This window comes from Phycodurus eques, chromosome 4 (genome assembly GCF_024500275.1).
Source record: "Phycodurus eques isolate BA_2022a chromosome 4, UOR_Pequ_1.1, whole genome shotgun sequence".
NCBI lineage: Eukaryota > Metazoa > Chordata > Actinopteri > Syngnathiformes > Syngnathidae > Phycodurus > Phycodurus eques.
The window spans coordinates 27,887,521-27,914,365 of NC_084528.1; the positions used below are offsets into that span (position 1 = coordinate 27,887,521).

Below are 26,845 nucleotides of genomic sequence, written 5' to 3' on the forward strand. Positions count from 1 at the left end.
TTTGTTTGTGTGACATCTTAAATTAAAATAACAAAAAAAAGACAGAAATGGCTTCTGATGGCAAAATATTTACTTATAAAAAGAAACACGCCGTGAGCGATGCGGACTTACTGCGTGGCTTGAGCCGAATGCATTACTTTATATGGCGTTGGAGCCTATCCCAGCTATCATCGGGCAGGAGGCGGGGTGCACCCTGAACTGGTTGCCAGCCAATCACAGGGCACATAGAAACAAACAACCATTCGCACTCACAGTCATGCCTAAGGGCAATTTAGTGTCTCCAATTAATGCATGTTTTTGGGATGTGGGAGGAAACCGGAGTGCCCGGAGAAAACCCACGCAGGCACGGGGAGAACATGCAAACTCTACACAGGCGGGGCCGGGGATTGAACCCGGGTCCTCAGAACTGTGAGGCTGACGCTCTAACCAGTCTTCCACCGTGCCGCCTGTTGGAATAATTCACTGCACAAAAAGGTTCAAGCTGTAAGATTTTTAATTAGATCCAGATGTCACTATGTACAATTAAAACAAGTATCAGTCCATACATCTTCACATTCAATTAAAAATGAACTTAGCTTTACAGAGAGGGTACATAGTCATTCCCATTCTTGGAGCACTTAATCATAAACTAAGATTCTGTGCTTAAAGATAGCAACCTATAATACTTTATTTAAAATTTCTTTTCAAATGAAAGGAAGACAAGATATACACAAGCATCAGTGAAACCTAATCTATAATCCACCTGTGCACAGCATTGAGAACCCTGTAAGCTACTGGCCAGACAATACCACAAAATAAAACGGTTGCAGACAAAAAGTTCCAGCCAAAATGATCCCCTGTTGACCTTTCATACATTGTGAGATTTTTTTGTTGTTTTTTGGATAAACCCCTGATCTTACACAGCAACTTGCATTGTATTCTTGGTCGACAACACCAGCATGACCTTGTACAAAATGGCTACAGAAATGCATTGCATGTGTGATTAAAGGGAAGTACAAAACTCATAGAAAAGTAGAAATGAGAGATTTACCAGGTCCAATGACAAGGATCCTTGTTGGCTCATGCAGTACATTTCAGAAATTGTTGATATGAATACCAATATCCTATATTTTTCTAGGCATTGGGTACATTGGCACAAAAAAAAAAAAAAAAAAAAAAAAGTCAACTACAACATTCTGACCTGCACCTTCTCTTATATTTCTAAAAAGTCACACTTAAATGGCCACCTCACAACACAACGATAAATACAGGCAAGCCAAAGAAATCCCCCAAAGAAAAAGCTGTCACTAGTCATGTGATCAAAATTATAAAATATCTTGTGCATTACACATTTTGTAATTAGATCTTTACGGGTTTCATTCTAAGATATTATAATAGCAATCTGTACAGTTAATATAAAAACACAATATCCCAGAGATGTCCAATCCTAAAACAGAATATCCCAGTCTTCATTCTCCAGTTCACACGAGCTATAGCCATGTCTCTATTATCATTGTGTGTTCTAGAAATTACCATTTTTGTTAGCTATTATTACTTTTATGCTCTCACATTAACAAGATGAATGAGTTAGCGTTTCCATATACAGTAAAGAAGAAAAAGGCAACATAGAATGAGGCCGCATTATAGATATTAACTAGATCCAGGTCCCTGAGGACACCACATTACAGCAGAGGGGATAGAAGTCCTGCACTGTCAGTCCTTTGCAAATGTCTCAATTTGTTTGGCACGTGGTTCCCCCTGTTGTCTGGGATAAATACTGCATCTTCTCCCACCACCACCACCACCTCTGTTCACTGAAAACAATTCTGTCAGGGTGACGGAGGGGAAGCGAGAAGCATTCTTGGCTCTAGTCAGTTCCAGGCTGTCCCTGATAAATTGTACAGTACATTCAGGAAATGAAAAAGGGCCAATCTGTCTGCATAGTCAGCAGCTGCTTGCCACAGAGACCAAGTGCTTTTGTCACCAGCTGAAGAGGGTAGATGCTAAGGCCGGTGATACCTAAAAGGAAATGAACATTATCAGGTGTTTTAAAAAAAATAAATAAAATAAAATAAAAGAAAAAAAAAAAAAAAAAGAAGCAAACATTTTATTTACACAGCAGCAAATCTATTAAAGACCCTGTAAATTCAGAGATTTGTGTCTAAATACATTATACATATTTGAAGACAACTGCTAAAAATGTACAAAGACAGAACTGTGTAGTACTGAATTGTGGATATATAGCATTAAACACTCCAGTTGCCTTGATTCAACCTCTACGGATTTCAGTTTTCCTGATTTTTGGGGGTGACTAAAACAGAGCATGAGTTACCACTCCGCCACGAACAACTTGAGCGCCTTCGTTCCACCCTGAAAATGCAGCTTCCTATTGGGGAGGCCGCTGGCATGGCTACTTTAGAGCACAGCGGAAGAGCTAAGGGGAAAAAGTCCCAAGTGACAGCCAGCGTGTGGACAAGGGCTTCGCATTGGCATGGCAGCTTTAGAACGCCTCGTTGTCAGCCATGAGTGTGCGCTCATCACAGAGAGAAACGCTTTATGCCTAGATCAGACTACATATTGGCCCAATTAACTATCGCAGCCCATTTCCCAGATAGGGTCTGACATATTTTGTCGGGAAAGACAAAACTTTTTGTAGTGAACGACAAAACTTTTTGTAGTGTGACATAATCCACGAGTAACGCTTTGGCCCTACGACGCCATAAGGAAAAGTCTAGCATGTTCGATTTTTTTGATATCTTCCGTGTAGTGCGACCTATCAACGACAACTCTCCGACAGCACACCCCGAGGTCACACAATGGGATTGCGTACTGTGCCTGGTGCATTGCCTTCTGTACTTGCTGTTGTCAACATACTTGCACGCCGTTGTCAACATGCAGCTTGCTAGGCGACATAACCTTTTGTTGCCTGCTTGCGAGCCATATCGTATTAAAAGTACGTGAACATATCTCAAGTAATCCTTGAATGAAAATGCTCTCCTGAGCACTGGCAACGACCACCACACATTTTTCCTCATTTTGTTCGTTTTGTTTCCCCCAACATAATACATTGGCGCAGCGCATTGTTGTTTTCGTCGCCACAGTACCGAGTGTATCTGGTCGCGTTGACCGGTGACACGTTTTCTGGTTTCGCCTCTCCGACAAGTGTTTGATTTGACAAGATAAAGCCCAGTGATCGTAAAAGACGGGATGCGGTGGTATCGAAATACATGTCGTGTAGTGCTGCCACTGTCTCACTGAGATATGGCAAGATTTTATGTCAGTAGTCTGACATAGTGATATTGTGAAAGACTAAATTTGTCTTCTAGTCTGATCCAGGCATAAGACATTGGATTGGTTACTTTGCAACTCATTGCTGCCGCATGAGAAAGCTCAACAATGTATTGGGATATGCTCCAGCAACCAATATTGTCATTGCTCAAGCATGTAGGGATGTGTAGGCATAAGAAAGACGCTAAACAAAGTAGCATCCATTTTTCAGCAGGACGTGGTTTCACGCATCCAACAGACACGCTCACAGCGTTTCAGAGACTCGACAAAAGCTAGATTTTTCACAATTTGAAGCCTGATACTCTTCATACTTTTTTTCCCCCCAATCATTCAAACTTGGCAAGGCTGTTAGCACTCTTCTCTGTGGTATGCCAAATTTAGAAGACATATTTTCACTTCACAGGGACTTTAAGGTGTACCTTGTGTAGATTCTGCTCTCTTCGTGAACCTCCATTTCAGTGCTTTTATAATCATTAAGCTCTTTCCGGATGGCCGCCTAGAAGAAATAATAAGGAAAACACATACTTGATCACACTGGACTGTATTCAGAGACAGAGAAGATAGTGAATGCACAAATCTCCTTTAAGTTTTCTATAGTTGATACACTAACTGAATACCTTATCAGCAGGTGTTAGCTTGGTCCACGGCTTGTCTGCCCTGCGGTCATAGTCTTGGGCGTCTGTGACTTCCACATACTCGTGGAATCGCAAAATTTTTCTGGCCTGCAGTTCTGCAACTGTTGGTCTTTGACTCAGCTACAAGAAGTATGATTAAGGAGAGTTTTACTTCAATATCCAGCAAATATACAATTGGACACAAGTCAGGAAAATACACTAGCCGCTCACCTTTCTGGTCAGTCTTCGCTTAATCTCTCTAACCTCTGCTTGTCTGTCAGCCTGATTTTTGGCTGTAACAAGACGGAATAAAACAACAAAAGGGCTTTATTTAGACATGGTATTTCAAGTGTGGCTTGATGTGCAGAAAAAGGAGATGAAAAGCAGCTTGCAAAATTAGATTGCGTTCAGTTATTGAGGTTTTAAACCTCCTCGTCTCCCACTGATACTGTATGTAAAAATGTGGTCGTTGAGAAATGCTTGGGAGTATGAAAATATATAGTACATGAAATGAACAAAAAGATGAGATTTTGGTTGTTTAGTTTGTACAAATTCAAATAGGAGTGACAAAATTTAACAAAAACTGAACCATATCACTGATTTGTAACATGAAGCAATGAGTTGTAGCATGATTATCTTAAGTTGGTGATACAAAACAGAAAAATAAGAGTTAATACTAACGCTGAAGGATGTTCCTTTGCTCAAGCTCCTCAGCAGTGGGTCTCTGGCTAAGACGTCTGATGGGAAGAAAAGTGGGAAGCTCTATTTTTAAACGACTTCATTGCTTTGTAATTTCAACTGCAAGTACAACAAAAGATTTTACAACTTGTCCACATATATTATCATGGGTTGCAAACTCGCACTTGTCACTTCATTTTTTGTCACATAACAGCAGTGAGGTGTTATGATGTCACTTTTAACCTTGTAAGTGCGGTGCCAATCTGCATGCGAATGGCCTCCCACTGCTCCCTGCTCTGCCAGGTGAGGCCGGTCTGCCCCGGCGGCTGGTCATCTCTCGTGCTCCTCTCCTGTGAGGGACGGCTGCTAGGCTTCAGAGCTAAGGTGTCTTTCCTCTTCACTTTGCTGGCCAGGGCACCTGGATAACAGGCAAGTATGACATGATGCGCATGTGCAATTTATTATTGGTCGCATTCTAGATCTCTGATATAGGTGTTGAGGCCATGAAAAATGTGCTTCAAATGAACAGACAAACCCTCCACCTTATTAGTCTGTTAAATCAAGGTTCCGTATATACCTTTTGTGACATTTTGTTTGGTGGTGTGCTGTGAGCTTTTTCAAATGTAAAATATGTGCATTGGCTCAAAGTTTGGGAAACGCTGTTCTACGAGTCTTCTAAACAAAATTTTAAAATCTTTGAACCTGCTTTTTAGATGACCATGATATGTACTTATGCTAGTAACAAACATACAAATACTTGTTTTAGTCATGATATGGTGATGCTTACTCAGTGGGGGCTCTTCCTCCTCATCCTCATCTGATTCTTCCTCTTTAAAAGGCACAGGACCATCTGAGTCGCTATCTTCTCTGCACATGCCATGCTCTTCATCCTCGTCATCATGCTCCTCCTCCTCCTCCTCCTCCTCCTCACTGTTTTCTCCACCAGGGATGACGCAAATTCCTGCATCGACAACCAAACCACGGCGACTCCGTGGCTCTAGCTTTGGCTGGGGTATCTCCCCATCATACTCCTCCTCTTCCTCATCATCGTCCTCTTCTTCTTCTTCTTCCTCCTCTTCGGAGTAGTCATCTTCAGATCTAGCAGTAAAGAGAAGTATCACAGAACTTTGTTTATAATGAAGTTTCCATACCTATTTAACCAGGATTGGATTCCTATTCTTACATTACATTCAAAATGTTTAGTTCTTTGAACAAACTGTCATACAAACAGCATTTACAAACAATGTAAAACATAAAGAGATGAAAGCCCCTCTTTAGCTCTTTTCAGAACTTGTTACCACGACGTAGAACTCACAGTTTTAGTGGTTGGATGCTGACAGGAAGGGGACGACCTCGATCTCCTTGGTAGTCTGGAGGCGTTTCAAAGAGCAATGTGTGAGCACGTTGTGACCCATCCGGGTTGGGCTGAATGGGGCCGGGACTGGACAGCGCTCGCTGGATCATGATGTGCAGCGGGACAGGGGTCGGTCGCTGGGGCAACTCACTGACAGGGCTTGGGGGATCGAACAAGATTGGTATAGCTTGGGGCAGTGGGTGCGGGTAAGAGTGCTGATGGTGAAGGTGGTGGGGGTGTATTTGTTGTCGAGGTGGAGAAGGAGGTATGTGCGACGGAAGCGGAGGGGATGGTGGAGGAGGAGGCAGCTGAAAGCTCACAGAGCCGTGGTCCTCAAGAGAAAGTAGCGAGGGCGTGATGGAATGGCTTGAAGAGGAGTCTTCGGTGTTGCGTTTGGTGACTGGGGTGGTTCTCTTTGGAGGCATTGGCGGGGAGGGCTTCACTGGGACAAGACTGGCACCCCCGGCAGCTTGGGCGAAGTCTCCTGAGGACAGAAGCACAGTTAATAACATTGAATTATAAAAGGAAAATATCAAACCTTTTAGGCCATGAAGTGAGTGTCCCAGCTGTTGTTTTATACTACTGCTAATGTGGAATGAAAGCACATGCTTCTTCAGCTGTAAATGTTGGAGACATCCAGTTTGACAGAATACAAATTAACAACTAGAATTACGTTTGACCGAGCATGAATGCATACAGAGAATGACATCATATGACTGTGTCAACATGGATGCACACGTTGATCTAACACGCTAGTGTGCAACATGTGCCCCAGGTCACAGAGACGGAGGAGACAAAAACACCCTGCATGCTTAGCACAGCCAGACTTGGTGTCTTGTCAGTGCCAAAACCCTTGTGGACAAGCAGCTCAAATTTAGACTCATAAGTGACATGCACAATTTTACTAGATTATTTTCAAAACGTGTAGAAAGCCTTAAAGACGTCATGTTTATCTAAAGTCGAGAGCCGTGATGAGTGGTGGGAGACCAAAGGCATGCGAGAGCCAGATAAGATCTCGACTCAAACATTATGTTACAGTCTTTATTGTCCATTCATTCATATCCATCCCATTCGAGCAGCAGAGTTGAGCGGATTACGTCCTTAAAATTCCATTGATGCATTGCGGGCAGGCCACAGACCCGCTAAAGGCTCACTCTCATTCACATGCCAAGGGAAACTACCAAACTAAATACGCTCAACTGCTACAGCACTTGCCTCTTTTATACACGAAGCAAGCAGCGCACACATTGTCTGCTCATTATGGGCATGCAACTTGTGTATCACATATCACATTGAAGGTGACGGAAACAAGATCCATTAGGGAAAGAAAGACAGGGGGAAAATACAAGGACAGCTAGAAAGAACGCCATATGATGAAGAATGCAGACTCTGAAGGGGAGGGGTGAGTTCAGACACGGGCACCCTGCTTACAGATACCAGAGCGCATCCTTTTACCTGAGCGCAGGCCTCCAGCCCGCCGGCACAGGTAGACAGGCAGGGACAGATAGACATCATACTCGCACTCCCGCTTCCAGCAGGACCAGTAGAGCGGAAGGTGTGCGTGCTCGCCACCCTGTAGGGCGGAGACTAACAGGGAGGAGATGGAGGCCTTCAGCCTTCAGTGTTTTAATGACTGGGGGTACATGGCTGTTGGGTTTATGTACAGAGTGTAAAGGGATGTTTAGAAACTGTCGACTTCATTAAAACGTCAGCAAACTCTCAGGAATACGTGTTCTAAACATTTTTTTATTTTTAATACTCTTTCAGTATGGTTGGAAAGTGAGACTTTTCTATTCGTCCAAGTCTGCAAAAAATAAGTACTGTACTGTATATCCAGTAATGTCGTAAATATAATCTCACCGCACATTTTGCCAGAAAGGTTGCCCACGCAGACACAGTACCAAATCATGTAAAGTTGAATCATCATCAACATTCATAACAATGAATCAAAGGAGACAGTCTCACTCAAATGGGAATTAGGCAGCATTCCCATAAGAGACACACAACAGCCACTGAAGTGCAGCCGCGTGAGCTGAAGCTCACACTCACAAGAGTCCTTGTTATGTTGTAAGAGTCAAATGCTGAAGAACCGTTGCAGCTACAGCAGCCCTGGTGCAGTAAGTATTCAGCTGGTGAAACAATCCACATACTGTTTCGATTCATTAAGGCAGTGATTCCTAACCAGTGTAGTACAGGAGAGATCATCAGATGTGACAAGCAATTAACCAATTTCCCTTAATTGGTCCCCCCAAAATGTATCTTTGTTCATCCAGCCATGCCACTGATGTATAGCAACAGGCACAACATGCTATTCCACTAGATTGCAGAAGGTCCAATTAACCAGTGTATCCACGTTGCCATTCATTCAACAGAATAAATAGCTTTCTGTTAAACTAAACTGGCACACTCTTCATTCAGAGTATACACATTTGTTCATGATTTGAGATGAGCTCATTATTTCATGATATATATTTTTGGCTGGTGTGCCATGAGATTCTTCTAACGTACAATATGTGCCTTGGCTCAAAAATTGTCAAATCAGCAGAGCACTGACTGATGTGTTCATCAGTAAAAAAAAATACAAACTTAGTATTTGAGCGTTCATCAGGCACATTTGTAATTTTTGATGAACCTGATCAAGTCATTGCCTTCAGGTATTTGTCAAAGCACAGATCAGCAAAGCTTACCCAACATGCCGGTGTTGCCCCTGTTCACCGGTTTGGGCGGAGGCAGAGGCGGCTGCTTGGTGGCCTGAGTGACGGATGACGAGGCTGCAGATGAAGACTGATGTGTGGTTGCACCCACAGAGGAGACGTTCCTAATAGGCTTCGGTGCAGTACTCGAGGAGGCAGAGAGGGATGGGTACTGGGCCGAGGCGTGGTTCGACTGGCCGCGAGCTGGCCCCTCGCTGCCCGGTTCAGGCGTAGAGCTTATCAACCATTTTGGAGGCATGACGGATTGTTTAGGCGGCAAAGGTTCACGAAGGGTGTCCTTTAGTGCTTCAGGGTCAGGGACAAAGTGGCTGTCTGACTCTGAAAACAAGACAGCATTGAAGATGGATCAAAACTTCATCCTTCATTTTTTCAACATTGCCCTCCAAATCCAAATGTATAGTAATTTACCACAGTATGTCCCTATGTTAGATGCACAGCGTCTGGCACGTGCATTCGTGAGTTAGTAAAAACAAAGCCAATGGGCAGTATATACATCACAGTTAGGATTTAATCTATATTGTTCCAGTAAATGAAGCAATGTTTTCCATCTCACTTTGAAATCATTTCAAAATCTTAACATGGGGCAGAAATGTTGAGCGACACAGCAGTGAGGCATTTTCTACTGTTTCACGACTCCAAGTATGCACTGTGATAGCACTTGATTGAGAATTGCATTATCTCGGGATCAGCAGCGACAAGAAACTGCATAGGTGGTTGCAATTACCACACACCAACACACAACCCTCAGCCAGCCCCAAACATATCAGAGTCATCCCACATTCTTTTGCAACTCCACGCCATACCTCAAAACAGTAACTGTGAAATTTCCAATAAGCCTCTACAGTTGTGATTTGAAGCATCTTTAATTGAAGATTAAAAGGAAGTGAGTGTCAACTGGTGCTGGTTCCCCAGTTGCCCGTTACCTCAGTCTTCCAGTATTTTACCAATTGAGTAAAAATTTTCATTATAATAATCCAAATTAGATCCTCTCGATTGGAATTCAGGTGCACAAAATGCAGAAAAATACAATAAAATTTTTAAGTTCCCCCTCGGTCAGATGAGCGACAACCTGTCTTTGAAAGATCACTTAACACCACTGTTTCACCAAGTGTAATGTTGCTTAAAATCAATTAACTATGTCTTTTCACCAATTATCACAGCGTTAAATGTCTTTACAGCGCTAGCATTAAAGGGCAATGAAGAGTATAGTAGTGATGGTGCCACAGTAATTAGGAGAGGAGATGAGAGAATGAGCTATTCCTGAATAAGAAGCTGGAGCAGGACTCTTGAGAGCCATCAGGAGCCTGTCTATATCTGAGAGGACGGCACCAGCAAAGTGTATTACAACCATTTAAAACATAGGTGTCAAACTCAAGGTCCGGTGGCCAGATTCGGCCCACCACATCCTTTTATGTGACCCCCGAAAGCAAATCATGTGCGTGAAGTGACTCACCTCTACGGGCCCTTCCCTCTTCAGCAGAAGCATGTCGGGGGAGTGTAGGTTTCCAATCCACGTCAGCCGGTCGACTCCTCCTGCCATCTTCTGAGGGAGCTTTCTGGAGCCCAGGCCTCCTCTGTCCATCTTCAGGATAAAACTGGCCTCCACTTCTACCTTCAGCCATCTGATTGGGAATCTGCCCATGCCACGTCGTGTTAGGCTTCCACTCAGTCTCCCCATGTCCACGGGACGCCGTCACCCCGCTTCCTCTCTGCCCTTCTTCCGGGGTTCCGGAACCCCTTGAACTCGGAACTCTTCGGCGTTCTCCATCCGAGGGAGGTCGGCCCCTATGGTCGTCCGAATGGGCGAGCCAAGTAGGGTTTATCCTAAAGTCTGAATCAGAGGACACTCTGCCCTGGCTGCTCTTTGCAGTACTGATCCCACCTCCTCCACTCACGGGCAGTGTGTGGCCATTCTTTACGTAGTGCTGCTTCAGGCTTTGTGCCGCTCCATCCGCATCTAAAGTGGGACAAAATGTTAATCGTTCTTCCATTTGACTTTCAGGTAAAGTGAAATTGTTAGGAATACTCATTCAATCAATTGACAGTAACTTAGTCTGGAATTGTTTGATGCTCAAGTCATTAAAATGGAGTACACTATTTGGCTGAAGCCAGCACAGACCGTTGCACATAATCATCAACTATGGGAAGTTAAGTTATCAATTTTGTCAAAACCCCATCCATAGACGAAATCTAGATTACAAACGTCATTGTCTGGTTCTTATTTGGTGGTAGTGAGCGGTGATTTGGAAATGTATTGAAACTTTAGTAAAACATGTTTCAGGGTACCACACACACACACACACACACACACACACACACACACACACACACACACAGGTATTCGCTTCACTTACTTTTAAACACAATCACTTAAATATCTGGAGGCTTCTCTTAAATATCTGAAGGCTCTTAGTTAAGGTAATACATTTTTCACGAATCACCACGCTTTAGTTGTCATAAAATGGATGATAAGTTGCTTATTCAGGATGAAATATGTCTACATGGCTTGGCTTTTATGACTGGGCGAAAGGATTGCAACCATTGGTTATATGAGTGTGTGTGTTAGCGTGCGTTGCCGTGATGAAGGAGCAGCTGTAGGTTTAATAGGTAGGTTTAATAAATGGGCTTCTGGAAAACAGGGTGGCCTGCATTATGATTGCACATGCCCCTTTCAAAGCCACTTTGCTGCAGGGCACCATTTGTTCCACTTTTCCTCAGCTCTAGAGAGACATTTTAAAACTGATTATCACACTAGTTTTAAAAACAAGGCAGCAAGCAAAGGTGAAAGTACCTTTGCTAAATATGTCTCTGACACCTACTGGATGGGAGTACAGCGGTCCTGCAATTACGTACTGATGACTTCACTTTGCAGACTGTGTGGGTGCGACAGCCTCGGCAGTGTTACACTAGATACAGTGGAGACAGACACTGCTGTGCAAAGATCAGATGAATCAGAGAACTTGTACCGTTGTCAGGAACTTCTTTCAGCACTCCTTGTTCTATAAGCTCTTGCCGGGTACGCCTCGTCGACATCCTTCTCTCCAGTTCTGCCATATCGACATGATATATGGCAGCACATTACACACATTGTCATGGTACTCATTCACCATTTGCATATTCAACAATGCGAGTTTGGAATAACCTAAAATGGTATGACACCAGAACTTGTTGTCATTGTTCAACCTGGACTGCAATCATAGTAAGTTCACTGCAAAAATGCAAAATTTTACCAAGTGAATTTATCTTAGTTCTAGTGAAAACGTTTGACTTGACTTATTTTAAGAGAGAATTTTTTTTCAGCAAGATAAAAATACTTGTTTTAAGATATTGTTTTACAATATCTTATTTTAAGAATCTTACTAAGTCAATTCATACTAGTTCCATTGACAATTGAAAATGTCGTCTTAATTCTTTTTATTTTTTTTAACATGTTTTGAGTAAGTTCTTAGTGTTAAACCATGCATAGAGGGGGTTTAAAAAGCTACATGTGAGGGCGAGGTGGGGGAGTGGCAGTCTGTCCAAACACAAAAAAACACACAGAGACAAACACAAAACACACAAACACACAAAGCCACAAACCTTCTGACGCTTCCTTGAATTTCTCGCTGCTTTTCTTCTTCCGCCACTTCCATGGCTTAAAGATCTTGCCGAGACTAGAGAACTTGCCCTTGCGTTTTGGGGGAGGGGTGCTGTCTCCCGTGCTGCCCGCCTCTCCCACCGTGGTGCTGTGGTGCTGCTCACCATCATCTGAAATAAAAGCAGTAATGTGATACAAATTAGCAGTCAAAGGACACAACTCAACAAGTCAGCCAACTTTGCTGTAAAGAAAACCAAAACAAAGTCTCTTTTGCATGTCATTTGTGTGTAATCTGACAACCTGATAAACACACCCAACTTGCTTGGAAAGACTGTCATACGACTCAAATGTCATACTATTTGCCCAAGTTTTACTTCTGAGTTGATTTCAAGATTTACGGCAAAAGGCCTCAGCAAATCTCGGCAGCTCAGCAACCAGAGGATTCATTTTGGTCATGTTTTACTTTTTGGGGGCGCTTTTGCAACAACAGTTTTAAAAGACTGGCTGTTGTCATTGGCACATCACACAAGACATCAGAATATTGTCTAAGACTTCATTGTACCTCCTGAGAGTCCTGTTCAGGGACCAGGGGACTAACTGCAAATGTTTTGCTTTATGGGTGGGGGGGGGGGGGTCTTTTTGCGACACAGTAATAAAAAAAAAAAAACAGCCTCAACAAGGGGTATTGTGAGAATGTCAGAAGAGGATGTACTAAATTTACACTTAAGAGTCCAGCATGGCCATGCATTTTATAGAGAATGAAACAGGAAAAGAAGATTCTTGACAAGTGAACAAGATTCAGTAAAGTAGGAACTGGAACTGTGTGAGAAACTGAGAAGGCTGCATTGAAGTTCAGAAAGCAGCTGTTAAATTATTGAGAGCTGAACACATGCACTCGTTTTTGTGGGATGCATTGTGAATAAGTGGTGTTTGACGGAGACTTGCCACGGGTTGAAGGCAATCAAGGTGTTTAATACCTAGCAGGGCTAATTAATAAACGTTCACAAGGCTTGAATACACAAGGCGGACAACTGGGGGACAATACAGCTCCAGAAGAGGCTGCCTGACAATTTCAACCAACGTCATATGTGGCCTGTGCAAAGAGCACTAAAAGTATTCTTATGAAAGACAGTTATTATCTTTAGCTCAGCAGCCTCGAGGACTGAGTGTGCTTTGGCAGGGTGATGCTGAGAGCTCACATATCCACAGTTAACACGAGAGGTCTGATTTTGACGTTCAGCGAGAGTTCACAAACATTCTTTGGTGTGGCGGAGACCAGTACCTTATCTGTTTTCCAACTCTCACTGCCCCGATAGAGAAATAAAGTACACACATGGATTATGTCAGCATAAATGTTGCAAGCACCATAATTTAAGGGAGGAGCAGTTGAAAATGAACTTGGTCAACAATAACGATTACATACACTGAATAGGTACGTGAATGACAGGCATTCTGAGGGCAGGTCAAATGACAAGATGCTGAGAGGTTAAATGTTGGTGCGCTGCATGCAGCAGCTGCTGAATTCAGCAGGCATAATGTGTACCTTTGCAAACAGCACATTGTCTGATTTAAAACCTCCACTCCCATGCACATGTGCAGGATGCCTTAGCAGCACTAATGCCTTACAGTCTGATTCCAACAATGTAAATCTTGAAATGCTGATGTGGATTACAGTACTCAAATCGTCAAACGGCGATTTTCCACTGCACACTACCGGCTCAGTTCTGCTTACTGGCCTCGGTTTAGTTTTCCAATTCAAAATAGAACAAAAAACACACTGCACTGAACGTGTGAGTTGGAACGAGACACGCTTACAAACAATGACAATGGAGGAAAATGAAGGACACCATTATTTTCTTCTCAGCATATGACTAATGGTCACATTAAGTTGCAGATAAGTGAAGACAATGGTATAATATTGCAGCATTCAGAGCTAAGGTAAAGTCAGGGTAATCTAATGTTAGCGTGTACGTATTTTATTCTTTTTTCCAGTGTGTCCTCAAATGTTAGAATTTAGCAGTCATGGCGTAGCTGCTCAACCAATGAATGACCAGCAGTGATTTATGTCATCCATTTCAGCGCCGCCCACTTAAGGATGCTATTAGAAATAGTACCTTCCCATACATGTAAGTATTTGGTTGAACCAAACTGAATTGCGCCAATGGTGAGTAGAGCCGTGGACAGTCGAGTAGGTACTACAGAGTGTAAAATGGCCAAAAGAGAGCTCGCAAAAGGACACACATTACAAATACCATTCCACAAATCTTTACCGATGTTTACAAATCTGTGCACCGGTTTTGATTTAAAGCAATTCTTATTGATCTTGAAATGGTAAGCCATATACTTCTACCTGGAAAGTGGCTCTTAAGTGTCCAGCTTTCATGGTGACGAGCTTTAAAACAGCATGCCATGGGAAAGATGAGATCCCAAATTAAAACAAATCGGCAGGAAGGCTAGACAAAGGAAATTGTTGAATCTAAATCAGAGCTGGTCGAGGTTCAAGGGACGTGTCCGCACCGAGGAAATCCATCTTATATTTGCAAAGTACAGCGCAGAGGATTCAAACCAGCTGCCATAATATCCCGAAAACTCGCTGCAGTTCCCCTGCGATCCAAACAATTGTCACACGGCCGACTGCAGAGTCACAGTGGCTCAGCTGAAGCCAGTCAAGCAGGATAAAGGCAGAGTGTGCCAGGCCAGCACACACACCACAGCACTGCAGAGGTGATGATTGCTCAGCCTGTGTAGTAGGCATCCATTTGACAAAGATGACTAAATCCTTTGAAGAAGAGTACTTTAGCGTGATTAAATTGGCGCTGATCAACTTACACACACACACACACACACACACGTAAAAGTAGAAAACATCTAAATACAATTTCCCATTGAAGAGAGCGGTGTATCAGCTGAGAGTTATTCTTCACAGATTGGTCTTCACAACGTATTCCTTTGTGAGAAAAAGCGGACCTCGCTTGTGTGAGCGTGAGACTGGAAATGGGTGTCATGGGGAAAAGGGCACAAAAAAGTAGAGGAGTGAAGGGGACAGCCTGGAAACACAGGGAGGAAATGGCACTCCACCCTAATTCTGTGACAGAACAAAGACAACCTCTTCCCCTTGAAAACCACAACACAGTCAACTGTACAGCTCAGTCCCACTGCTCTGCGAGGTCCAATCCAGTGACACTCACTCACTCAGAGAAGCTCATTACCACTGCCTGTTAACACATTAATAATGTCTTGCCGTGTATAACATGTCCGTGCAGAACTACACGGGAGTTCTGGCTGTCATGCCGTTTAATCAGAAGCAGCAGAGATAAGGCACTGGAATCAGGAAACATGGGGGTGTGCGACGATAGGAGGCCACCCCTACCAGTCCCATAAACATGCGTCAGGCAGGTTAAATTTCCCTCTGACCTCATGATTCCATGAGTCATGACAATCTTGGTCAGGTGAGCATGTGATCACATCAGATTGTTGCTTGGAAAAAAAAAAAAGAAAAAAAAAAAAAAAAAAAAAAAAAGGAAAGACCTCCGCTTTTAGCCTAACTGTTTTCTAACCCTTCCGGATCACTTACATAACAACCAAACTGTATTACCAAACCATTGGTAGAGGGGATTATGGCACTTAATTGACAGTCCAAATCTTAAACTCAATATGATCCCAGACCAGACAAATAAAACTATGGGTTGTTACCAAAATGAAACTATTCAAGTCATCCCACAAAGGCATTAATTAATGACCTGACTATAAACCAATATTTATAATACTTTCAATAATTTCAAATGGAATAACTGCAATGTTGTATTTGAACAGCAAAACAAAATAAACTATTTTGAATGAGCCCTTTTAAAATATGTTTATCATTAACTCATTTCAGTAGATAGATGCCATCTTTTAACATTTTAACAGATGAAAATAAGCGTGCAACATGTGCACAACTGCACGAAGACACAGCTGACATTCCTCCACGTGATCCCAGTGTTTTAACATTCCTTGTGGTGGTAACGTGAAGGGGAAACCGAGAAGGAGCGAAAGAGAGCGGGAGAGACTGTACACTAGTACTTGTTGAAAAACTAATAACTAACCGTGTGCTTTTTCTTTTTGCAGCAACTCCACCAAAACGCTTACAATTAAGTTATTGTGTTCTGAAATGGAGACTATATACTGAGAGTCCAGGAATGAGTGCAGAAACTCACCGCCATTGTTGTGTTGTGGTGGTTCCTGAGCTGGGGTCTCAACACGGAGACTCTGTCCCATGATCGAGCCCCCTACGGGGCCTCTACCTATCCTGATGTTCAAATGTGTGCAACCTGGACAAACGTGAAGCGGTACCTGCCTGCTTCGCCCTTGATTTAAGTTCCCCAGTCTCGCCAAGCTCAAGTTCTTTCTTCTTCTCTGTGTTCCTGTTGTCTACCCTTCCTCAATTCCTTTCAATACTCCCCTCACCCCCTCCCGCTTCCAATCTCCTTAAGTCCTCCCCTCCCTGCAGGAGCTGGACTCCCTCTCCATGACTGACCCTCCCTCATTGGCTCATGGCGCAGGTCAGTCAGTATTCAGTGAAAGATGCCAACCATTCCTGGGAAAGCTGAGTTATGTTTTAAACTGGGAAAATGTGTGAGGGTATGTAGGGCAGTGGATGCAACAAACATGAAACCACAAAAGATAAGTCCTCCCATATAACACATTTCAGTCACTTTAGTCTTGCGCAATTGGCAAGGATAACCATGCAGAGCGAAATAAATAAGATGCTGCTGGGGGAAAAAAGTACTCATTTACTTGCCTGTGAATTTGTAATCTCATTCACATGCAATGGATAGACAGTGTAACTGAGCGCTGTCAGCGGACAATTCATACACAATCACACCTGCTACAAAGTGTCAGCGAAATAAGATAAAAGACAAAATCGTTGCTTACTTATGCTGTTTAACTTGTATCTGACTTGTGTTGTTCAGAACTAGCCGAGTGTATTTACCATGATGCTCAGCCCTCTCATTACAGATAAACAGTTAAGTTTATTATACGTCTCCAAGTTTCTCGTCAATTCTTGACAGAATTAGCTTACCTTTGCTTGAAATGTTTACCAAAGACACTGCTACACAGAGGGGCGGGGTGGATGTGCAGTGGACCCCAACAATGTAGTTTGATTCCTTCTGAGGTTTGAGTGTCTTCAGAAAACCTTGTCCAAGTGTGCCTCACAGGACCCCTAAGCACAGAGCTGTGTCATTATGCCTAGATGGAGTTTTCTTAGTGTTTGGCTGCAACTCAGCTGCTTCTAAAAGATGGTGAGCTAGTGTGTGTGTGTGTGTGTGTGTGTGTTCAACAGTGTTCCTTTTCTCTTCCTGTGCCCCACATACAGCCTCCACACTGGGCCATATTCCAGAAAGAGCTGAGCCAATCCGCATGAGCCCAGAACCTGTCGGCCTGACCTGGATAATAGACTGGGCCAGACTTCGCTAAACCGGCATACTGAAGCAGGTTTGTGCTGTAGCGTACATATACACACACAATGTGTGTGCATTCTTTGAAGCGGCGAGTCACTTGTTGGAAATGTCCTTCCACATAAAGCTTTTTATAGATTTTACTGTGAAGTGGCAGTAGGAAGTTATTCATCATTGTCACTGGGGAAAACTTAACTGAACCCAGCAAACAATGTTTACTAACCAGATTGTAAAGCAGTTACCACTGGGAAACAAAAGCGGCTCATTAAAATACAGCACACTACAAACATTAGAAATAAATGGTCAAGCTAGAGCTACGTTTACACTGTGTGTTTCAGGCCACCGTCGGCAAAACAGGATAGCCGTGAGACAACGCAAGGGGGTGGTGAGGGCGGGACGGGGAAACGTAACAGGCCGTGACAAGATCTGTAAATTGTCAAAACATTTGCCACAGCAGTCATGGTGCAGATGAGAAACCTCGGTTGTAGTAAAATGGGGGGCACGCAACTAAAACCGGCAGTACATAACAGGGCATAACACAACTTGGAGGCTCGTCGAAGTGTGATGGCAATTATTGTATTCCGTGGTATCTCACACTCGTCACCTACAACTCTTCTAAAGCTAAGTCGCATGTTTACTTTATGTGGTTCACCTGTTTATAATGCTTAATGTTGAACTGTGTGTGTAACAGAGAGGAAAAGAGAGCGAATGAGAGAGAACGACAGAGAGAATGAGAACAAGAGAACGAACGAGAGTGAGCGAGAGAGCGCATGTGCAAAGTGCAGTGTGTTATGTTTGCATTTCATGGTACAAGAGATGGATTAGATGGATTGTATTATCAAACATTTATCGAGTGGCAGTATGTGAGCACCCCGCGTTGACGCCGACTCTCAATGCTTCATTCAATTCTGCCGAGGCTACAAACGTTACTAAAGCTGCCCGGCGTCCACATTTCAGTCCAAGCATTCTAATGGACTGAATCGGTGGTTATTTGATAAGGGAGTTATGCGAGTTTGATTGGGTGTGAACGTCACCGCTGTGGTGAGGTACTCCTCTGAAGCCGTTCAATTGTCAAAAAATTACGTTGTTTTTTTTTTTTTTTTTTTACACTCAAAATGGCGACTCCTCAGCAGAAAGCGATTTGTGTGCTTGAGTTTGCGAAAACAAATGCCATTGTCGCGGTGCAGTGTGCTTTAAGACTTCTCCTTGTGTTAAAGACAAAATTTATGTTCCACCACTTCCAGCAAATATCGATGACATGAAAGCTCGAATAACAGCTGCAATCAACATGGTGGACCGCGACACCCTGAGGCGCGTTTGGGAAGAATTCTCATATCGGCTTGATGTTGTCCGTGCTGCCGGTGGTGGCCACATTGAGCACTTGTAAAACATGAAATAAAAACTTTAAGGTATGTACAACATATGTGTCTAAGCTGGAGTTTTCTATTGTTTTACGTTTTTGAAATATTGCCTGCTGATTTTGGCGCATTCTTTTTGAATCACCCTGTATAATAACTATAGAATAATTACACCCTGCTTTACAAAGTTTGAGTGTGGATAAATTCCTAGAGTTTCCAGACTCCAACCTTAGTCATACGAGTTTCTATCGAAAGACAACAAAGATACCAATGAACTTCAAACGAGACAGTCCTCCAGCTATGCAGCACACACACTTGACACTCATGTAGAGCAAGAGAACAAATGGATCCACAGACTGAGGCCCTGAAGATGTGTGGCTGACTCCTTGAGTGGCTCATAAAGTATCCACAAGCAAGACAGACCTCATAAATACTTTGGATATACAGAAAAAATTGTGGCTGTAACGCTCTTTCTCCAGCATTAACACACTTAACAAATCCTCAACATCCATCTTGGTACTCACCACGATTTTCCATCACAGATTTTGAGGCACACCAATCAAATGTTCCTGAAAAACAACATAGACACACCTTAAGTTAAACAAGTCAAGATGGAGGTAGGATTCACAAATAATGAAAGATTGATTGATTGTAGAAAAGTGTAAACATACACAGCAGAAAGTCATGAGTGGGGGGTGGCAGATTTCCTTAGCAGCAATATTAAATTTTCTTCCTCAGGTTGCCAGCATAGAGAAAATTGTGGCTCCACCCATTTCATCCCCTTTGACAAAGAGAAACAGAAGGAAGACAAAAGTATGTCAGACAGTGTGGATGAAAAATTAATGGAGAGCAGCTTCAGGGAGTACCAACATATTAAAAACAAACGCGAGATCTGTATTTTAATATCCCAATTTCCCGAACGGAAAAAAATGTGGAAACACAAGCCGGGTGACCACTTTTTCACATTTCCGGTCTATAAAGTATCTACTGAAGACAGGGCAATGTTAATTGTCAGGAAATGGCAGTAAGTAACAATATAATAATTCATTTCGCTACAAAACAAGCTGGAAATTATCTTTAAACAAAAGAGTCGGGGGAGGAAAAATGACAAAGGACACAGCTTGATGATATATTTATAGTGCTGATGCCAAGAGAACAACATGATGCTTTTTGTATGTTTTTGTGGATAAGGCTCTACTATTCTTGGGGCACTCACTGTACACTAGAACTTGTTCGAATCTTTATTAAGAGGAGCTAACATTCCAAATCACGTAAATACATGCACATGTTCTCGTAAATCAACAACAGCTTGAATAGTACGTTAAAAAATTAAGAGGGCGGCGCAGTATTATGGAGATTTGCAGAAGACATTCCAAAAACTTTCAAAATGTCAAATTCCAAAAGAGCATTGGTGCATTAAACAAGTAAATCAAAATTAACAACTTGAATTTAACATTTTTTTCTCAAACTAAAAACAAATTTACGTGCCATTGATGGTGATACAATGATGACAATGCACAATACAGTTGCTGCACGACCAAAAATCAATACAAGGTCAGAAAATAGCTGTTAATAAATAAGCGCCTATGGACAAAAACACCAGAAAAAAGAGAAGAAAACATTCAATGTTTCTCTTCAGTCCAAGGCAGAGAAATACATGGCTTGAGGGCTCATCTCTCAAATAAGGAAAGCTACATTGCTTTGGTTCAATTTTAGAAATGAGAAAGAGTCTTTCGGGAGTCCTGCTCATAATACAAAGCTTCAAATTCTCTCTTTGAGTTGTATTCTGTCGGTGACCTTTTTTGTCAGTTCTCTAAAGATAAAATATTGACTGACATGGTCATAGTTGAACTTCCCAGTAAGTCTGTTACAATGACTCAAATGCAGTACCATGTACTGAAACGAGCGTTAATTCAATCTTGGTGAATAAAAATAAGAGTAAATCTAAGGCAGTCATTTTCCGCTGCTTTAGATGCATTATGTTATGTTTGCATGGCACAACAACGCCGGTGTAGACGGTGTAGGCTTGTGTAAATGTTACATGTGCAAACACAACACTGCCTCACTTTGTTTCTGTTGCACGCACAGCCAACTTTAGTCCGTGTTCATGAAAATGGGATGTTGGTGGCCTATTTCCCTTGTCAGTATAATTTTGTTATATAATACTATGAAAATCCTCCCCTTTATTAAACTAATTAGCACAAGAATGTGATATTGAAGTTTGCAACATTCTCCTAGTGCTTGTGTGGGCTTCCTCCCACATTCCAAAACCATACATTGAAGACTCTAAAGGGTGAATTGGTGTGAATAAGAGAGTGAATAGTTGTTCGTCTACATGTGCCCTGTGATTGACTGGCAACCAATCTCGGGTGTACCTCACCTCTCACCTAAAGCCAGCTGTGATATGCCCCAGCTCTCCGCTGACCCTAACAGGCTGTATAGAAATGGATCATGGATATATTCACATATTAGAGCACTTGAGCGCTTTCCAGAACAGTAATTATTTTGTCAATATGTCATGCGACAACACAATGTGCATGTCAACTAGCAAACTAGCAAGTGACCTGGTAGGCTGCTTTGGCATGATACCCACTCACCCTATGAGTGACAGTACTAATGATTTTGTTGACATTGATATTCAAATGTGATCAGAGTAACACCACTTCACTGTCAGCCCATGAATATATTTCTCTTTCCCTCAAATTAATACTGCTGTTGTGCCTTTTGCGTAAAGCCTTTTCTATGTGTTTGACAAACTAAATTTACCCTATTGTCAGAGGTTAGATATTCCCTTGGGAGCTTGCCCCCCAGATTGGATGGGGAAAAAATAAAAAATACAGTAAATCACATTTAATGCTCCCCACATACATGTCATAGATGACACCAGAAAGCATTTTCTCTTCTTTTCAGCTTCTGCTCCAGAAACACAGTCAGCAGGAAAGATAAAAGCCAAATTGGGCATGCAAAAGCATACATGACAAACCAATCCCTAAAGCTGTGACTGGATAACCAGCCATCTGTGGAGTGCGCACACCCTCACCACTACTCTTGCGCTAATTCAATTACGACGGGACAGGAAATGGCAGCAGCTGGCTAGGCTATGCCATCCTTAAATAGCAGTTTGCTTCACACTCCGAGATTCAGGATTTGGGCACAAAGGCCACACACCCAGTGAAGGAAGATCATTCAGTGCACTCTTAGGCCTCTATTAAATGATGTTTAACCACTATGTAAATAACACTCACAGAAGTGATAAACAGCTGATTTTGGTCCAGAGAAAAGTAGGACAGATGTGAACTTGCTGGGCATATTGTAGTACCTATCCACTGCAGTCTCTCTAGTCAGCAGCCCTCACGGAAAAGAATGGATGAGGATGTTGTTTCCTATCAGGGTCAGGTGAGCGTCATCGCCCAGTCCGTCCCAGAAAAGAAACGTACACCGCAGGGACCAGCAGCCCACTTTCATCGGGAGCAACAAAAAAAAAAACCCTCCTCTGTGCTTTGTTCAACTTTTCTCCATCGGTGTTCCTCCAACTGCATTACAGTCTGGCCCTTCAGCAGCAGCATCACCAGCAATGCAAATCCTCACAAATTTAGCACCACTGATCCATGATTCACAATATACTCTGACCTGTTGTCACTTGTCAGCATTTCTACATTGTATGTGCCTAACATTTTCAAAAGAATTGGAACAGACAGTTAGCGAGAGTTAGAGTAGAGCAAGAGAAATACTTGAGATCCAGCACAATTGGCATATAGGAGCCATTACAGACCTGACATTTATCCAGCTTTTACTGAATATTACAACTGTCAGTCAGTTAATGATATAATTATGCGTGAGAACGTCAGGACAAGAATTAACATGTGATAACGCGTTTAAGACAGACCTGTCTATCTATTGAAGCTCCGGTACCATTTTCGAAGGCGGAAAATTGATGTGTCAACTCGTTCCCATCATTTTGCATGTTGGTGCCGTTAACACAGAACTGCGGTACAGAACAAAAAAGGTGGGAAAATGCTGTGTTTTACACACTTGACGGGAGGCTTCTTCCTGTTCTTTAGAGCCCCTACATATTTCCCATAGATACTCTAAAACCTTGTACGATTGACTGCAGCACCATGTTTCCTTCCATTTTGACTTCCAAGTGACCGTCCTTATATGATGGAACCTTCGTTTTCCTATGATTAGATTGTCGACAATTTTTGTTGTCCTGGTTTTCGTATATTCTAGAGCTGTCACTACCGAATCTTTTGAGAATCGATTCTCCTATGGATTGAATAATCGAATAATAATCGCCCCCCGCTATGACTAAAATATCCATCCATTTTCTGAGCCGCCTCTCCTCACTAGGGTCGCCTATTCCAGCTAACATTGGGCAGGAGGCGGGGTACACCCTGAACTGGTTGCCAGCCAATCGCAGGGCACATACAAACAAACCATTCGCACTCACATTCACACCTACGGGCAATTTAGAGTCTCCAATTCATGCATGTTTTTGGGATGTGGGAGGAAACCGGAGTGCCCGGAGAAAACCCACGCAGGCACGGGGAGAACATGCAAACTCCACACAGGCGGGGCCGGGGATTGAACCCGGCGGGTCCTCAGAACTGCGAGGCTGACGCTCTAACCTGTCGGCCACCGTGCCGCCTGACTAAAATATATTTACTTTTTATTTTACTAGTACAGTGGATTTTATTTTCATTTATGAGGGACAGACTTTGATACTGCATATGTTGGTACTGTGAGTGTATGGTGTAATTATAGCAAAACGGTAAACTGTTAGCAATCACGATTACCATTAGCACGCTAGCGATGACCATTTTAGGTAAAATAAAAAACTACCATTCAGCTCACTCATCATGTTATATGCACATTACACATCTAACAGTGTTTTTAAAATAAATTACAGACGCTCCTTTGCCGTTTTTGGCAAAATTATCATTGGCCCAACACTGTGTCCGTCTACAATAAATGTCCGTGTGAAACATTGGTTCCAGCGGCACAAACATGGTTCCAGGTGGAAGTTTTTTATTTACATTTGGGTGGGGGGTCCCGACAGAGCTTCGAGGCAGAAAGTCGCCTTAGCTGTGTTGCTTTTTTTTTTTTTTTTTTTTTTTTTTTTTCAGCCGTAGTACATTCACACAGCTTTTGTAGAGTTGAAAATGGACGGTACTAACCTCATCCAGTCAGAATTCAACACCCATAAAAAGCATCCCATGCGCAACTTTGTGTATTTTATTGTAGGGGAAATGTCGTTACGCCGTGTTGCATCACGGACCTGTCGGACATTTTTTATGCTACTGGTCTTTTATATACTACTGAGTCTCAGACGACCGCTGTCTCAGTGTTTGCTGTCTGTATTTCTGATAACTTCATATATGTTTAGACGTTGCTAAGATCTGAGGTGCAGAACCTCACGAGGACTACAGAGCGTCACCTCGTGTGTTCATCTGAAGCCTTTTTGAAGTTTTTTGTCCTCATTTATTGAGTGATTGTTTAAAAGGCCACCATCGGACCAAAGGAAGTTAGATAAAGAAGACGAAAAACATCATAGAATTCAAGAATTTAGCAACGTAGATTGTAATATAGACAACACCATACCATAGAACTTAGCAAAGAATGAAAATCGCGGTTTCAACTTCCAAACATTAACTTCACCTTCTCCCTGTACCCTCTTTGCTATCTTTCATACGGCATCAAGTCTTCAGTAAAAGGTAAACGTGATATTTAATCTTCATTTATCCAGTTCATTCATTTATATTTTTTCCTGTGTTCTCTAAAACTATAGTTTTTCTTTGTAAAATTATGTTTTTGTTAACACGTACACTGCCATTGACGGCTTTAGAAGTCAAATATCCATGTTAACTGGGAAGGATGGCAGTGAATGAGTTAATATTGTGGGTGTGGAACGGACGAATTGGGTTCAGCTCTTTTCCTATGGCAACTATTACTTCAACTTTCGTGCGATTTGGTTTTTGTCAGACTTTTTGGAACCGCTTAATCACGAGGACCGAGGTATTCGAGGCGAAATTCAACCAGTTGTACGGAACCAAGAGGAGATCGAAGAGAACTCTAGCTTTTTTTTAATTAGAGATCTTGGCTAAATCTTATTTGTGCGAATCAATCAAGCCCGGCTGACAGCTCACCCATCATAGATGCCTCTTAATGGCCCATTACAGAGGAACGTTCAATTGGAAGTGGATGGAAAGAGCTGCAGTTTCTCTGAGGAGCAAATTGACTTCAGGAGCTATTAGGCCAGTGGCACATTCAATCAGAGGAAATGTTGCCATAAGAATGGATGATATACAGCTTCAAGAACCAGAGACAGTACTACAACACATACACTATCCACTTATAACGTATGTTACGTTCACCCCCCAAAAAAAATTTATAAAAAAGTCTAACCGTGCCCTTAAAATACAATACTGGGGCCGATAAACACGACCACAATGTTAAGACACGGGACACTTTAAAAGGCAGGCCCTAACACCTGATTAGCTCTAAATGGCGTGCTACTTTACAAACACAACGACGGGGCTGGTTGTCTAGTAGTTACGCGCTTTATTTCCGCGAGGTACACAAACAATCAGCTCGGATGGCGAGATTTGAAAGCGAGCTGAGACTCACGTGAAAGAGCCGTCAAACGCCGGCTGCCGAAAAGGAAGTTCGCCGAGGGTCAAGGCTTCCGGTACGGACCTGCGCCGAGACGTCCTCGCACCCAAGTGGGCTCGAGATGCTGTTAAAGAGAACGAGAATCACCCGTCAAGTCCGCGGAAGGGGCGGAAACCACAACATCCGGTTAGGCTTTTCAGTGTAAAACCCATCCAAGCTAATTATTCCAAGAACGCGTTTAGAACAGCAATGACTTGACTCGACATGTCTGTACCAGCAGATGCATTTCAACGGAATTGTCAACAGGGATTCATTTTCCGCACACATTCTTCTACGCTGTAGGGAACGCACGCTGGTGTCTTTATTCATTATTCGTATTTTGCAATTTGGCGCCCAACGCCCGTAAAATGCAGCATGTTCGGTGTTGTCTAAATTAATAAACGATCACGTGTGACGTCGTAGCATACTTGCGGGTAGACAATAGGTAGCCGTGACCCGAGGCCTTACGGCTAAAAGCATGTCCGAATAAAGCAATATCGATCACTCCAATTAGCCTCCAAATTCACGTGTATCTCGTAGTAACTACCAACCAAACATACATCGCCCCAGATCATCTCCATTATAGAAGCACAGATCACCGCGTACCCTTTGTTGTGCAGGCATGAAGTGCAAAATGCATCCTAGTCTAAGTCGAGGAGCAGCAAATACAATTTTAAACTAATAACTGCGTTAGTTTAACGGCTGTTCGCAGTTGGGGGGCGGGAGGGGGTTGGGGGTGGGCAAGCTACAGGTACACGTACAATGTCGCTCTGTGAATGTTTAATCGTGACACGGGGTTGTGTTGTAGCCGATAGGCAAACTTATCCAAACGTCCAAAGCAACCGTGTACACAAAGCATTCAAATACCTCGCTCGTGACTCACCTTCTTTCTCCGCCTCCTTTTCTCCCTCCCCCCCAAAAAAAAATAAATAAATAAAAATTACAGCCAAAGTGAAAATATCGAGCAGGATAGTTTAGCAACCGACACTTTGGCCCACTTCATATACTCCCCCATACACTTTGCACTTACCGGAAGCCATCCCGAGCTGGGCATGGTGGTACCGGTAGTCCTCGACGGAGGCTGCGGCTCCTCCGTGGGTGCTGTGAAACACTTCGTCTCTGCGGCCTAAACACTACATTACCCACGGTGCATCGCGGGCTGGAAAAAGGGTGGAAGATTGTTAGCCAACTTCC

The 26,845-nt window shown here is 42.8% G+C and overlaps 1 protein-coding gene across 6 annotated transcripts; it reads right to left on the bottom strand.

Moving 5' to 3' along the window:
- Window positions 1-484: 484 nt before the first annotated feature.
- On the bottom strand, window positions 485-26,771 carry phactr4b (phosphatase and actin regulator 4b). 6 transcript variants are annotated; one of them, XM_061675000.1, is made up of 17 exons: window positions 26,682-26,771; window positions 25,628-25,736; window positions 19,672-19,781; window positions 19,525-19,569; window positions 12,207-12,374; window positions 11,594-11,674; window positions 10,081-10,584; window positions 8,601-8,945; window positions 7,369-7,500; window positions 5,875-6,397; window positions 5,347-5,657; window positions 4,803-4,977; window positions 4,563-4,618; window positions 4,113-4,174; window positions 3,885-4,022; window positions 3,687-3,763; window positions 485-1,998 (listed from the first exon to the last, which is right to left on the bottom strand). In XM_061675000.1, the coding sequence occupies exons 4-17, from the start codon at window positions 19,535-19,537 to the stop codon at window positions 1,983-1,985; spliced, it is 2,601 nt and encodes an 866-aa protein (XP_061530984.1). In that variant the 5' UTR covers window positions 19,538-19,569; window positions 19,672-19,781; window positions 25,628-25,736; window positions 26,682-26,771; the 3' UTR covers window positions 485-1,982. The 6 variants fall into 6 exon arrangements, with proteins under 6 accessions (XP_061530984.1, XP_061530985.1, XP_061530986.1 ...); XM_061675001.1 differs by lacking the exon at window positions 26,682-26,771 and adding an exon at window positions 26,535-26,666; XM_061675002.1 differs by lacking the exon at window positions 25,628-25,736.
- Between the last annotated feature and the right edge of the window lie 74 nt (window positions 26,772-26,845).